The sequence below is a fragment of the Pan paniscus genome, chromosome 5, assembly GCF_029289425.2.
Source record: "Pan paniscus chromosome 5, NHGRI_mPanPan1-v2.0_pri, whole genome shotgun sequence".
Taxonomy (NCBI): domain Eukaryota; kingdom Metazoa; phylum Chordata; class Mammalia; order Primates; family Hominidae; genus Pan; species Pan paniscus.
The window spans coordinates 129,576,785-129,592,283 of record NC_073254.2 but is presented as its reverse complement, the minus strand read 5'-3'; the positions used below and the strand labels follow the sequence as shown (position 1 = coordinate 129,592,283).

At 36.7% G+C, this 15,499-nt stretch overlaps 1 protein-coding gene across 2 annotated transcripts in view; it reads left to right on the top strand.

The window, feature by feature from the left end:
• The window catches only part of AK9 (adenylate kinase 9), a 199,535-nt gene that overhangs the window by 108,951 nt on the left and 75,085 nt on the right, over positions 1–15,499 (top strand). For both annotated transcript variants that reach the window (XM_057302574.2, XM_055114038.2), the window contains exons 20-21: positions 4,127–4,203; positions 10,222–10,374. In XM_057302574.2, coding sequence (XP_057158557.2) covers positions 4,127–4,203; positions 10,222–10,374 — 230 coding nt within the window. The remainder of the gene's footprint in view (positions 1–4,126; positions 4,204–10,221; positions 10,375–15,499) is intronic.

Sequence of the window (15,499 nt, the reverse complement as noted above, 5' to 3'; positions counted from 1 at the left end):
TCTGTCAATTCTACCTTCACCTCTTTAACCATATGGAATTCTCTAAGTTATTTTTATAATCAATCTTTACTTCTTTTGATTCTAAATTTTTACGTCTTTATAAACTCCTTAATGTCACCTGCCCAGATTGAAGCAGGCTTTTCTATGTTTTTATATGTTGATTTTTAAAATTCAACATGAGTTTTTCAAAACAAACTTTTTTCCTTTATACTTCAGAAATAAAATTTAAGATGGTTTTTAAAAAACTGTCAGACACTCACTTAAAGGCCTTATAGGTTGGTTAGAAAAGAGAGGAACTTAACAGGATTAAGAACTGCATCTTGATCAAATATCTAAAGACATGCTAAATTTTAAAACTTTTCCAGCATCAGTTTCCAAATATGCTAGTCAAATGGCAAGATAATTTCTGTCATATTGTTAGTCGTTGGATCATCTATCCAAGTGGGTTACAGAAATTTCTAAGAACTGGCAGCAAAATTCTTCCTTGTTCTGTTCAGGTCTTAGATTCTCAGCAGCAACATACTTGATCCAGGATTTGGATAAGGAAGATGTCACAAAGAGCCCCATCTGAGGTACAGGCATAGCTTGGAAATATTGCAGGTTTGGTTCCAGGCCACCACAGTAAAGCAAGTCACATGAGTTTTTTTGCTTCCCAGTGCATATAAAAGTTATGTTTACACAATATTGTCATCTATTAAGTGTGCAATAGTATTATGTCTAAAAATGTATATACCTTAATTTTAAAATGCTTTAAAATAACATGGTGATGATCATCTGAGCCTTTAGTGAGTCAATCATTTTCCTGGTGGAAGGTTTTGCCTCAGTGTTGATGGCTGCTGACCGATAAATGTAGTGGTTGCCAAAGGTTGGGGTGGCTATGGAAATTTCTTAAACTAGGACAATGATGAAGTTTGTTGCATCTGTTTATTACTCTTTCTTTCCCAAAATATTTTTCTGTAGTATGTAATGTTGTTTGATAGCATTTTACCCACAGTAGAACTTCTTTCAAAATTGGAGTGAGTCCTCTCAAACCCACCACTACTTTATCAACCAAGTTTATGTGGTATTCTAAATTTTTTGTTGTAATTTCAACAGTATTCACAGCATCTTCACCAAGAATAGATTCCATCTCAAGAAACCAATTTCTTTTCTCATCCATGAGAAGAACTCTTCATCTGTTCAAGTTTGATCATGAGATTGCAGCAATTTAGGCTTCACTTCTAATTCTAATTATCTTGCTATTTTCACTACATCTGCAGTTACTTCCTTCATTACAGTCCTGAACTTATTGAAGTAATCCATGAGGGTTGGAATCACCTTCTTCCAAATTCCTGTTAATGTGGATATTTTGACCTCCTCCCACAAATCATGAATGTTCTTAATGGCTTCTGCAATGGTAAATCCTTTCCAGAAGGTTTTCAATTTACTTTGCTCAGATCTATTAGAGGAATCACTATCTATGACAGCTGTAGTCTTATGAAATGTGTTTCTTAATAATTAGACTTAAAAGTCAAAATTACTCTTTGATCCATGGGCTGCAGTATGGATGTTGCATTAGCAGGCATGAAAACATTCATTCTCCTTATGTGTCTTCATCAGAGCTCTTGGGTGACAATGTGCATTGTCAATGGGCAGTAATATTTTGAAATTAATCTTTTTTTCTAAGCAGTAGATCTCAACAGCAGTTAAAATACTCAGTAAAGCATGCTGTAAACAGATGTACTGGCATCTAGGCTTTGTTCTATTTGTAGAGCACAGGCAGAGTAGATTTAGCATAGTTAATTAGGGGGCCTAGGATTTTTGGACTGGGAAATGGGCATTAGCTTCACCAGCTGCACAAGCCCTTAATAAGAGTGTCAGCCTGTCCCTTAAAGCTTTGAAGCCAGGCATTGACTTCTCCTCTCTAACTCTGAAAGTCCTAGATGGCATCTTCTTCCAATAGAAGCCTGTTTGTTGACATTGAAAAATCTGTTGTTTAGTGTAGCCACCTTTGTCTATGGTCTTAGCTAGGTCTTCTAAATAACTTATTGCAGCTCCTACATCAGCACTTGCCTGCTTCACCTTGCACTGCATTTTGATATTACAGAGATGGCTTCTTTCCTTAAGCCTCATGAACCAACTTCTGCTAGCTTCAAACTTTTCTTCTCCAGGTTCCTTGCCTCTCTCAGCCATCACAGAATTGAAGCGAATTAGGGCCTTGCTCCTGATTAGACTTTGGCTTAAGGGAATGTTGTGGCTGGTTTGATCTAATCAGACCACTCAAAAACTTTCTCCATATCAATAGTAAGGCTGTTTTACTTTTGTATCATTAGTGTATTCACTGGAGTAGCACATTTAATTTCCTTGAAGAACATTTCTTTGGCATTCACAACTTGGCTAACTATTTTGCACCAGAGGCATAGCTTTTGGACTATCTCAGCCTTCAATATACCTTCCTCACTAAGCTTAGCCATTTCTAGCTTTTGATTTAAAGTGACAAATGTGGGGCTCTTTTTTTCACTTAAAAAGCTGGAGGCCATTGTAAGGTTATTAATTGGCCTCATTTCAATAGTATTGTGTCTTAGAGAATAGGGAGGCCTGAGGAGAGGGAGGGAGTCAAGGGATCAGCCAGTCAGTGGAGCAGTCACAACACCCACAGCATCTATCAATTAAGTTCACCGTCTTATATAGATGTGGTTCATGGTGCCCCAAAACAATGATAATAGTAACATCAAAGGCCATTGATCACAGATCACTGACACATAATAATAATGAGGAAGTTTGAAACAGAGTTGCTCATTGCAGGGTTGCCACAAACCCTCAACTTGTAAAACAAAACAAAACAAAAAAACAAAAACAAAAAAAACAAACATGATATCTGTAAAGCGCAATGAAGCAAAGCACAATAAGGCAAGGTATGCCTGCAGAATAACTGCCTGTTCACACACAGACAAAATGGGAAAGGAGTTCAGAAACAACACTCAGTAGCCTCAGAGGGCTGAGTCACGAGCAAAGAGAACTTGAATTATGCCAAGACTTCCGGCAGGAACACAGGATTTGGAATGCAGTGAGAGAATGTCCTCCATTAACAGGCAGCCGACCTGCTGGGAGAAGAGGTGTAGTAATGTCTTATGTGTAACTAGCTTTCAAAAGAAGGGAAAATGGATGCAAAGAACGCGGAGTATGAGAAAATAATAGGTCTGAGGAAAGCTGTGCCCCCAGTGTATGCTGCTGACATGAATGGGCTCTTCCTTAACCGATGAATACCTGATATAATTTTTTGTTAAAATTTTTTAAAGATTCAGTCAACATTCTTTTGTATGTTTCTTTGTGCAGTAGTATTCCTGTTTCTGAGGGCTAAATTCCTAGATATAGATTTCTAGATCAAACATTTTAATTTTTAATAAATGTTGCCTTTCTCCAGCATTTTACTAACTTTCCGTCCACCTTTCTTTACCATCGTTAAGGCAGGTTTGGTGCTTCAATCCTAATGAAAAACAGATTCCCTCCAGGTTTTTAAGTCTCCGTATTCCAGGTCTCTTTAAATTTCATCACTACTGTGTTAAAAATAAAATAATTAGGGTTTTTTTCTTATTAGAAAGATAAATTTACAAATGTTCTGCTTATTCAATATAGAAAAAATTTTAATGCAAAAAGTTAAAGAAAACTTAAAACACTTATATGCCATCATCCATGTTGACCATTTGATTGGTTTTCTCCTAGACTTTTAATCCTCATTTATATGCATTCTAAATACCAAATTAAAATTATATTATACATATAGTTTTATATTTGACTTTTCTTACTTAACATTATATTGTGAACATTTACCATTAAATCAGAGGAAAAATGCTACAAATCCTTCCATTTGCCTTTTCAACGTACAGTTAGGTAATCCTTTCTTATTTTTGACAGGTTTCCTAATTAATAGACAAAGTTTTTCAAAGTATAACATTCCAGTTTTTCTCCCCCAGAAGAAAATGCTGAAAAGTAACTAGTCTCAACATGAGTAATTTAAAAATATACATTGTAAAGTAAGTATAATAAGATTTAATCTTTATTTTTAACACTATAAGCATTTAATCCTGTAATAGTGTGAGAAGTCTGAATTTCCAAAGATAATTAAATTTGAACCTTTTCATTTCAGAAAAGCCACAGAAGAGGAATTGAGACTCGAAGAAGAAAATCGAAGGCTACTGGAACTTATGAAAGTGAAGGCAAAAGGCAAGCACAGATTGCTATGACTGATGATGTGTCATGGTATTGTTACTGCAAGCAATTGCAGTATTTCAAGTGAATTATAGACTGGGTGATCACATTTCCCAATTTGTCCATGAAAGCCCAGGTTTATGCCTATATTCTTGAAGTCTTTATAGTACCTTTTATTCTTAAAGTGTTCCAGTTTGTATACTAAATAATATTGTTACTGAAGTAATGGATTCATAGGAAAATGACTCTTGACAGAGATACCTACTCATACACCTTCTGCAAGTGATACACAGCAGAATAGCACACACAGCTTGTCTTTAAATCGTTGCTCTTGACACAGGTGACACACAGCTGTTGGAATTACTTCGTTAGAACCATCCTACAGGAGTTGAGAAGACAGCAAATCTCTTATTACCCACTTACTCTCTTTATGATTAAACTCCCATCTTCATTATATAACTCACTGTAACAGTTTCTTTTAAGATTGGAGTTTTTCAGTGGACTTAAACTACACCCTAGAGCAAATAGATTTTACAGATAATTACAGAACATTCTACCCAACAACTGCAGAATATACATTCTGTTCATCAGCACATGGAATATCCTCCAAGATAGATCACATGATAGGCCACAAAACAGGTCTCAGCGAATTTAAGAAAATCAAAATTATACCGAGTACTCTCTCAGACCACAGTGGAATAAAATTGGAAATAAACTCCAAAAGGAACACTCAAAACTATACAAATACATGGAAATTAGACAACCTGCCCCTGAATGTTCTTTAGGCCAACAATTAAATCAAGAAGGAAATTTAAAAATTATTTGAACTGAACAATAACAGTGACACAACTTATCAAAACTTCTGGGATGCAGCAAAAGTGGTCCAAAGAGGAAAGTTCATAGTATTAAATGCTTACATCAAAAAGTCTGAAAGAACACAAATAGACAATCTAAGGTCACACCTCAAGGAACTAGAGAAGCAAGAACAACCCAAACCCAAACCCGAACCCAAGATCCCCAAAACAGAAGAAAAGAAATAATGAAGATCAGAGCAGAACTAAATAAAATTGAAACAAAAAAATAAATAAATAAAAGATAAATGAAACAAAAAGCTGGTTCTTTGAAAAGATAAGCAAAATTGATAGATCATTAGTGAGATTAACCAAAAAAAGAAGAGAGAAGATTCAAATAAGCTCAATTAGAAATGTAACAGGAGGCCAGGTGTGGTGGCTTATGCCTGTAATCCCAGCACTTTGGGAGGCTGAGGAGGGCGGATCACTTGAGGTCAGGAGTTCGAGACCAGCCTGGCCAACATGGCGAAACCCCATCTCTACTAAAAATACAAAAATCAGCTGGGCATGGTGGCTCATGCCTGTAATCCCGCACTTTGGGAGGCTGAGGTGGGTGGATCATCTGAGGTCAGGAGTTCAGGACCAGCCTGGCTAACATGGTGAAACCCTGTTTCTACTAAAAATTTTTTAAAAATTAGCCAGGCGTGGTGGTGCACGCCTGTAATCCCAGCTACTTGGGAGTCTGAGGCAGGAGAATCACTTGAACCTGGGAGGCAGAGGTTGCAGTGAGCTGAGATCGTGTCACTGCACTCCAGCCTGGACAACAGGCTATCTAAAAAGAAAAAAAAAAAAAGAGAAAGAAAGGAAGAAAGGAAGAAAACAAAAAAGAAAGAAAGAAAGAAAGAAAGAAAGAAAAAGAAAGAAGAAAGAAAGGAGGAAAGAAGGAAAGAAAAAGAAAGAAAGAAAAAGAAAGAGAGAGAAAGGAAGGAAGGAAGGAAGGAGTTATTACAGCCAATACCACAGAAACACAAAAGATCATTCAAGGCTACTATGAACACCTTTATGCACACAAACTAGAAAATCTAGAGGAGATGGATAAATTCCCGGAAGTAAACAACCCTTCTAGATTAAATCAGGAAGAAATAGAAGCCCCTAACAGACCAATAACAAGTAGCAAGATTGAAAACAGTAATTTAAAATTTTCCAACAAGAAAAGGTCCAGGACCAGATGGATTCACAGCTGATTTCTATCAGGTATTCAAAGAATTGGTACCAATCTTACTGAAACTATTCCAAAAGATAGAGAGAGAGGGAATCCTCCCTAAATCATTCTATGATGCCAGTATCACTCTAATACCAAAACCAAGAAAGGACATTTTAAAAAAAGGAACCAGACCAATATCCCTGATGAACATAGATGCAAAAATCATCAACAAAATACTAACTAAATTCAATAGCATGTCAAAAAGATAATACACCATGATCAAATGGGTTTCATACCAGGGATGCAGGGATGGTTTAACATACACAAGTCAATAAATGTGATACACTATGTAAACAGAGGTAAAAACAAAAATCTTATGATCATCTCAATAGATGCAGAAAAAGCATTTGACAAAATCCAGCACCCCTTTATGATTAAAACCCTCAGAAAAATGGGCATAAAAGGAACACACCTCAAGGTAATAAAAGCCATCTATGGCTGGGCACAGTGGCTCACACCTGTAATCCCAGCACTTTGGGAGGCCGAGGTGGGCCGATCACAAGGTTGGGAGATTGAGACCATCCTGGCTAACACGGTGAAACCCCATCTCTACTAAAAATACAAAAAACTAGCCAGGCATGGTGGCGGGTGCCTGTAGTCCCAGCTACTCAGAAAGCTGAGGCAGGAGAATCGCTTGAACCTAGGAGGTGGAGGTTGCAGTGAGCTGAGATCATGCCACTGCACTCCAGCCTAGGTGACAGAGTGAGAGTCTGTCTCAAAAAAAAAAAAAAAAGAAATCTATGACAAACCCACAGCCAACATTATACTGAAAGGGGAAAAGCTAAAAGCATTCCCACTGAGAACTAGAACAAGACAAGGATGCCCACTTTCACCACTGCTATTCAACATTGTACTGGAAGTCCTAGCTGGAGGAATCAGACAGAAGAAAGAAATAAAGAGCATTTAAATCAGTGAAGAGGAAGTCAAACTGTTGCTGTTCATTGATGATATGATCATATACCTAGAAAATTCTAAATACTCATCTGAAAAAGCTCCTAGATCTGATAAATGAATTCAGTAAAGTTTTGGGATACAAAATCAATGTACACAAATTAGTAGCACTGCTATATAACAACAATGACCAAGCTGAGAATGAAATCAAGAACTCAACCCCTTTTACAACAGCTGCAAAAAAAAAAAAAAAAAAGTATATATATGTATATACACCTAACCAAGGAGGTGAAAGATCTCTACAAGGAAAACTACAAAACACTGCTGAAAGAAATCATGAATGACACAAACAAATGAAAACACATCCCATGCTCATGGATGGGTAGAATCCATGAGCATGTGAAAATAACCATACTGCCAAAAGCAATCTACAAATCCAATGTAATTCCCATCAAAATACCATCATTATTCTTCACAGAACTAGAAAAAAACATCCTAAAATTCAAATGGAACACAAAAAGATCCCACATAGCCAAGGAAGACTAAGCAAAAACAACAAATCTATAGGCATCACATTACCCAACTTCAAACTATACTTCAAGGATATAGTTACCAAAACAGCATGGTACTGCTATAAAAATTGGCACATAGACCAATGGAACAGAATAGAGAACCCAGAAATACAGTCAAATATTTACAGCCAACTGATCTTGGACAAAGAAAAAAACAAACAAACAAAACATAAAATGGAGAAAGGACACCCTATTCAACAAATGGTGCTGGGATAATTGGCAAGCCACAGTGAAGAATGAAGCTGGATCTTTGTCTCTCACCTTATACAGAAATCAACTGAAGATGGATCAAGGACTTAAATCTAAGACCTGAAACCATAAAAATTCTAGAAGATAACATCAAAAAACTATTATAGACATTGGCTTAGGCGAAGAGTTCATGCCCAAGAACCCAAAAGCAAAAAGATAAATAGATGTGACTTAATTAAACTAAAAATCTTCTGCACAGCAAAAGAAATAATCAGCAGAGTAAACAGACAACCCACAGAGTGGGAGAAAATCTTCACAAACTATGGATCTGACAAAGGACTAATATCCAGAATCTAAAAGGAACTCAAATCAGCAAGAAAAAAAAATAATAATCCCATCAGAAAGTGGGTTAAGAACATGAATAGACGGTTCTCAAAAGAAGATATACAAATGGCCAGCGAATATATGAAAAAATGCTCAACATCACTAATTATCAGGGAAATGCAAATCAAAACCATAGTGACATACCACCTTACTCCTGTAAGAATGGCCATAATTAAAAAATCAAAAAATAATAGATGTTGGCATGGATGTGATGAAAGGGAAACAGTTTTACACTGCTTGTGGGAATGTAAACCAGTACAACACTATGGAAAACACTATGGCAATTCCTTAAAGAACTAAAAATAAAACTACCATTTGATCCAGCAATTCCACTACTGGGTATCTCCCCATAGGAAAAGAAATCATTGTTTGAAAAAGACACTTGCACACACACGTTTATAGCAGCACAAGCCTAAATGCCATCAACCAACAAGTGGATAAAGAACATGTGATATATATATATTCCATGGAATACTACTCAGCCATAAAAAGGAATGAAATAATGGTTTTTGCAGCAACCTGGATGGAGTTGGAGACCATTATTCTAAGTGAGGTAACTCAGGAATAGAAAATCAAACATTGTATGTTCTCACTTATAAGTGAGAGCTAAACTATGAGGGCACAAAGGCATAAGAATGATATACTAGACTTCGGGAATTTGCGGGGAAGGTGGGAGGGAGATGAGGAATAAAAGACTACACATTGGGTACAGTGTATAGTGCTTGGATGATAGGTGTACCAAAACCTCAGAAATCACCACCAAAGAACTTTTCCATGGAACAAAACACCACCTGTTCCTCAAAAACATTTGGAATAAAAAAATTTTAAAAAGATAAGACAGATGTTAAAAAAAAAAGACTGGAGTTCTTAACCTAGGGTCTATGGGTAAAATTCAGGGGTGTGTGAACTTAATTGGAAAATAATTCCGAATTTATTTTCACTAACATTTAACTGAAATTTATTATTTCCTTCAATGTGCAATTAATATAGGCAACAAACCACAATAATATTAGCAATACCTTGACTTTGTCACCAAAAGAAATGAAGATGTTTTCATATCACATTATAGTTTTACATATCTTTATATGTTTATCACTGTTCCAAAATTGTGGTAGTTATTAAACCGGCTACTAGTTCTGGGTTGTTTGTTTGTTTGTTTGTTTGTTTTGAGCCAGAGTCTCATTCCATGACCCAGGCTGGAGTGCAGTGACACAGTCTCAGCTCACTGCAACCTCTACCTCCTGGGTTCAAGCGATTCTCCTGCTAAGCCTCCTGAGTAGCTGGGGCTACAGGTGTGTGCCACCACACCCAGCTAATTTTTGTATTTTGTATTTACATTTAATATATTGATTAATACACTACATGATTTATTATTTTTAGTTAGCTGTAAGAAAATCAATCATTATATATATAATCTAACCTGGTGCTACCCATTAGAAACATAAGCCACACATGGAACTTTAAATTTTCTAAAAGTCACATATTTTATATTTAGTTTTTCATATTAAATCTTTAAAATTCACTGTATGTTTTATACTTACAGTATATATCAATTTGGACTAGCCTCATTTCAAGTACTCAATAGCCACATGTAGCTAGTGGCTACTATATTGAATGGTGCTGATGTAGCCATTTCTTTGGACATTGGGCTATTTCTAGATTTACTGTAAGGATGTTTGGAACTGCCACAAACATTTCATTTTTGAATGAACCCCTAGTCTGGTACTCATACAGCACTCTGAGCAGATGACTATCATCCTTTACCACTACATGTGAATAGCTATAATAAATAGATAATTTTTCTATCTCCCCCATTAAACTACATACTCTAGGAGGGCAGGGACCATTTCATATTCTTTGTTTGGCTTCAGCACTTATCAACACCCAATAAATATTTGTTGACTTCAATCAAATGATAATTTATTTCTTCAAATTTTTTTAGAAGCTGAAGAGACTGATAATGAGGATGAAGAGGAGATTGAAGGTGATGAGTTGGAAGTTCACGAAGAGCCTGAGGCATCTCACGATACCCGAGGGTCATGGTTACCTGAGGAGTTTGAAGCATCTGAGGTCCCTGAAACTGAGCCTGAAGCAGGTTAGACTTTATTGATAGCAAGTTCTTAATTCTACTCGTGTGCATTAATGTGTCTGTTTGGGTATGTGTATGTATACCTGTTGGTAAAATGGAAGCTGGCTGAGAATGGAGAGATGAGCCCCCAGAGAGCAGCCATTGAGTCCAAATCCCACAGTTTGAAGTGTGGTAGGAAAGCAGAGTCTGCTCTGCCCCAGCACTGGCACACAGGAGCACAGCTGGCTATGTAATTTGTGGGGCATGTTGTTCAAAAAGCAGGAAAAAAGTGTCATTAAAGGTAGTAAAATATAACGGTTTTTCCTTTCTTCCATAGTCTGTCTCTCAATTTGTCATGCTATTTTTTTGCTATTTAATGTTGCTCTAAGTAAAGAAAAATTAAATTAAAATTTTAAATTATTAGCATGAATTTTACAGTTCATCTTTATGGTGTGCAATGCCATTTTTAAATGCAAATATAAGAGCATTTTAAATGTTAATATGAGAGCATTAACTCTTTAAGCCCTACCTCAGAGGTCTCATTTGGTGGATGGGGCAAGGCAAGAAGGAGTCTGTAGGCAATGAAAACCACTCCAAGGACTAGAGAGTGGGCTTAAAGCAGGAACATAGGGTACCCACCTGTGGTGGGAAAGAGGCTTGCAAATGCTTTCAAGCAGAGTTAGTATTGAATCTGAAATTCATCCTACAAACTAAAAGGTCTTCAGATACCTGTAACTGGATGCTAGTCTGGAGCAGTTAAGGGCCTGGAACTGCTGTGAGCTTATAAAAGAAGCAAGACTAAGGGAAATTAATGAAAATTACACAATTCATATTTCACAGCTTATATGTGCATGTGTTTCATTCTGACAAGTATATTAAGTATTATGCATATCTAAGAGCCCCAGGCTGGTTTGTTCACTTAAAAAGATATTGAAGCCCCAAGCATCTTCTTTCCTCCTGTACTTCTCTCCAGTATCTGACTCCATCCTCACAATCCATAGGTGGCTGCTGCATCCAGACACAATGTCTCCTCTTGCAAGCTTTTACTTTTTATTTCTAATTCAAGAAATAGATAGTTCACAGAGACTTTCACCTACATTTCATTGAGCAGAATATTGTATCGTCGTCTACCCCTACTTGCAGGGAATCTGGGAATTTAATTTGGACTTGGCTTCCTTGCCTAGATGGTAGAAGCCAATGGAATAGAAGATGAGAGGGGGGTTGAGGGAGCCAACCAACAGTATCTATCATACTGCCTTTCCACAGATGCAGGTTGCAGGAATGCCTAGGCGCACATTCATTATTTCACCCAAGAAATAAGTAATCATCTGCTCAAATTCTTAAATGCTTAACTGAGACTTTAGAGTTTCACATAAAAGAGAAATATTTTTTCATAGTATAGGTGGTAGATCAGCTGTATCAGAATCACCTATGGTTCTTATTTTAAGGTAAGCCTCTGAGCTCTATGCAGGCTCTGGTTCAGTAAGTCTAGGATGGAATTTAGGAATCTACATTTTAATGAACACCCCAGTGATTCTTATACATACTAACAGTTGAGAACTACTGCTATAGGAAAAACATTCTGCCTGAAAAATAAGTTTTGTCAATTATTCCTTATATCATGGAAAAAGCACAGTAGCATACCTGAGAAAAATCTGATCCTGAAAATAAAAACTCTAGAATCATTTAGCTGTACACTGTATCTGCAGGTCAAAATTAATGAATATATTGAATAGAAATTTGAAAAATGTCTATTAAAGACAGTGATCGTAGTTTTGATACAGTTGATGTTGAACTGTGTGTTTCAAAATCATACATCTATCCAGGTTTGATAAAAATATGTGCTAACTATAGAAAATACAGAAATTATACAAATAGAAAGATGGGGGAAATCGTCATTGATCTGACAACAAAAGGCAATGATACTTAACATTCTAATGTATTTCCTTTTAGCTTTTTTAAGAATGGTGTTTTGTTTTGTTTTTATCTAACTGTGATCCAATTAGACTTTGGCTTGAGAGAAAGGTTTCCTCTCGGACATTTTTAAAGTCCTACAAGAGAGTTATTTTCAATAAACAATAACTATATGGAAATTATTTGTTTATAAACTTCCTTCAGATAGCATTTTGGAAAGAGGCATAACTTCTCCACATTGTTGAATGCTCATGAGTGTGGCCAGTTTTGTCCAGTCCACTAGAACAGGCTGTGGATTTCTGTAGCTATGTGGTATTAGGATAATGATAATTCCATTTGGATTTCTCCCAAATTCCACATGACCTTATTCTTGAGATTTTAATTTTGATTCATCTCTTAGTCATCTGGTCTACATCTTTGAGCAACTTTTTAAGGATCCAGCGTGGCATATTTTGTAATTTTTCTGCAAATCTATTGCTTTCACACATATAAAACAACTTAGAGTCTATTAAATCATTGTCATAACCTTTTCTTCTCAGAATTCCTCATGTTGACATTGCTTCATTGTCTTCTACACATGGAAAAGTCAAGATATTCCCTCATTTCTGTTCTTTCCGTTCTTTTCCTGCAGGGGTGCTCAAAGGATCCTTTTCAATGCCATTATTTGTTAAAACTTTGCTGGTATGTGAATGATTTACCCTGGAATTCATTGAGCTCTTTTTGTCTTCATATCACAATCTTTGTCTAGCTCAAAATGCCTTTCTTCAGTTATTGCTTCAGATTCCTTTTTCAGGATCGTTTATTATTTTTGGTCAGATAACTATTGTTTCTCAACCACGTTAATCTTCTTTTTCCTGATAGTTCTCATCTCTTTGTACTTTTTCTCTGGATTCTTCAGAGACTTGTTATCCTCCATGTCACTGGTTTACCTTCTCCACCTTATTGCCTCTCTCCTAATGCATTAAAATTTTTTTTTATTTCAGTAGTTTTAGGGGTACAAGTGGGTTTTGGTTACATGGATGAATCACATATAGTGGTGAAGTCTGAGGTTTTAGCATACCTATCACTCAAATAGTGCATGTTGTATTCTATAGGTGGTTTTTCTTTTTATTATTATTATTATACTTTAAGTTCTATAGAGGGTACATGTGCACAACATGCAGGTTTGTTACATATGTATACATGTGCCGTGTTGGTGTGCTGCACCCGTTAACTTGTCATTTACATTAGGTATACCTCCTAATGCTATCCCTCCCCCCTTCCCCCACCCCACGACAGGCTCCAGTGTGTGATGCTCCCAACCATGTGTCCAAGTGTTCTCATTGTTCAATTCCCACCTATGAGTGAAAACTTGCAGTGTTTGGTTTTCTATCCTTGTGATAGTTTGCTGAGAATGATGGTTTCCAGCTTCATCCATGTCCCTACAAAGCACATGAGCTCATCCTTTTTAATGGCTGCATAGTATTCCATGGTGTATATGTGCCACATTTTCTTAATCCAGTCTATCATTGATGGACATTTGGGTTGGTTCCAAGTCTTTGCTATTGTGAATAGTGCAACAATAAACATACGTGTGCATGTGTCTTTATAGCAGCATGATTGATAATCCTTTGGTATGTGCCCAGTAATGGGATGGCTGGGTCAAATGGTATTTCTAGTTCTAGATCCTTGAGGAATCGCCACATTGTCTTCCACAATGGTTGAACTAGTTTACAGTCCCACCAACAGTGTAAAAGCATTCCTATTTCTCCACATCCTCTCCAGCACCTGTTGTTTCCTGACTTTTTAATGATTGCCATTCTAACTGGTGTGAGATGGTATCTCATCATGGTTTTGATTTGCATTTCTCTGACGGCCAGTAATGATGAGCATTTTTTCATGTGTTTTTTGGCTGCAGAAATGTCTTCTTTTGAGAAGTGTCTGTTCATATCCTTTGCCCACTTTTTGGTGGGGTTGTTCGATTTTTTCTTGTAAATTTGTTTAAGTTCTTTGTGGATTCTGGATACTAGCCCTTTGTCAGATGGGTAGATTGCAAAAATTTTCTCCCATTCTGTAGGTTGCCTGTTCACTCTGATGGTAGTTTCTTTTGCTGGGCAGAACCTCCTTAGTTTAATTAGATCCATTTGTCAAGTTTGGTTTTTGTTGCCATTGCTTTTGGTATTTTAGTCATGAAGTCCTTGCCCATGTCTATGTCCTGAATGGTATTGCCTAGGTTTGTTTCTAGGGTTTTTATGGTTTTAGGTCTAACATTTAAGTCTTTAATCCATCTTGAATTAATTTTTGTATAAGATGTAAGGAAAGGATCCAGTTTTAGCTTTCTACATATGGCTAGCCAGTTTTCCCAGCACCATTTATTAAATAGGGAATCCTTTCCCCATTTCTTGTTTTTGTCAGATTTGTCAAAGATCAGATGGTTGTAGATGTGTGGTATTATTTCCAGGGGCTCTATTCTGTTCCACTGGTCTATATCTCTGTTTTGGTACCAGTACCATGCTGTTTTGGTTACTGTAGCCTTGTAGTATAGTTTGAAGTCAGGTAGGATGATGCCTCCCACTTTGTTCTTTTGGCTTAGGATTGTCTTGGCAATACGGGCTCTTTTTTGGTTGCATATGAACTTTAAAGTAGTTTTTTCCAATTCTGTGAAGAAAGTCATTGGTAGCTTGATGGGGATGGCATTGAATCTATAAATTACCTTGGGCAGTATGGCCATTTTCACAATATTGATTCTTCCTATCCATGAGCATGGAATGTTCTTCCATTTGTTTGTATCCCCTTTTATTTCGTTGAACAGTGGTTTGTAGTTCTCCTTGAAGAGGTCCTTCACGTACCTTGTAAGTTGGATTCCTAGGTATTTTATTCTCTTTGAAGCAATTGTGATTGAGAGTTCACTCATGATTTGGCTCTCTGTTTGTCTGTTATTGGTGTATAGGAATGCTTGTGATTTTTGCACATTGATTTTGTATCCTGGAGACTTTGCTGAAGTTGTTTATCAGCTTAAGGAGATTTTGGGCTGAGACGATGGGGTTTTCTAAATATACAATCATGTCATTTGCAAACAGGGACAATTTGATTTCCTCTTTTCCTAATTGAATACCCTTTATTTCTTTCTCTTGCCTGATTGCCCTGGCCAGAACTTCCAACACTATGTTGAATAGGAGTGGTGAGAGAGGGCATCCCTGTCTTGTGCCAGTTTTCAAAGGGAATGCTTCCAGTTTTTGCCCATTCAGTATGATATTGG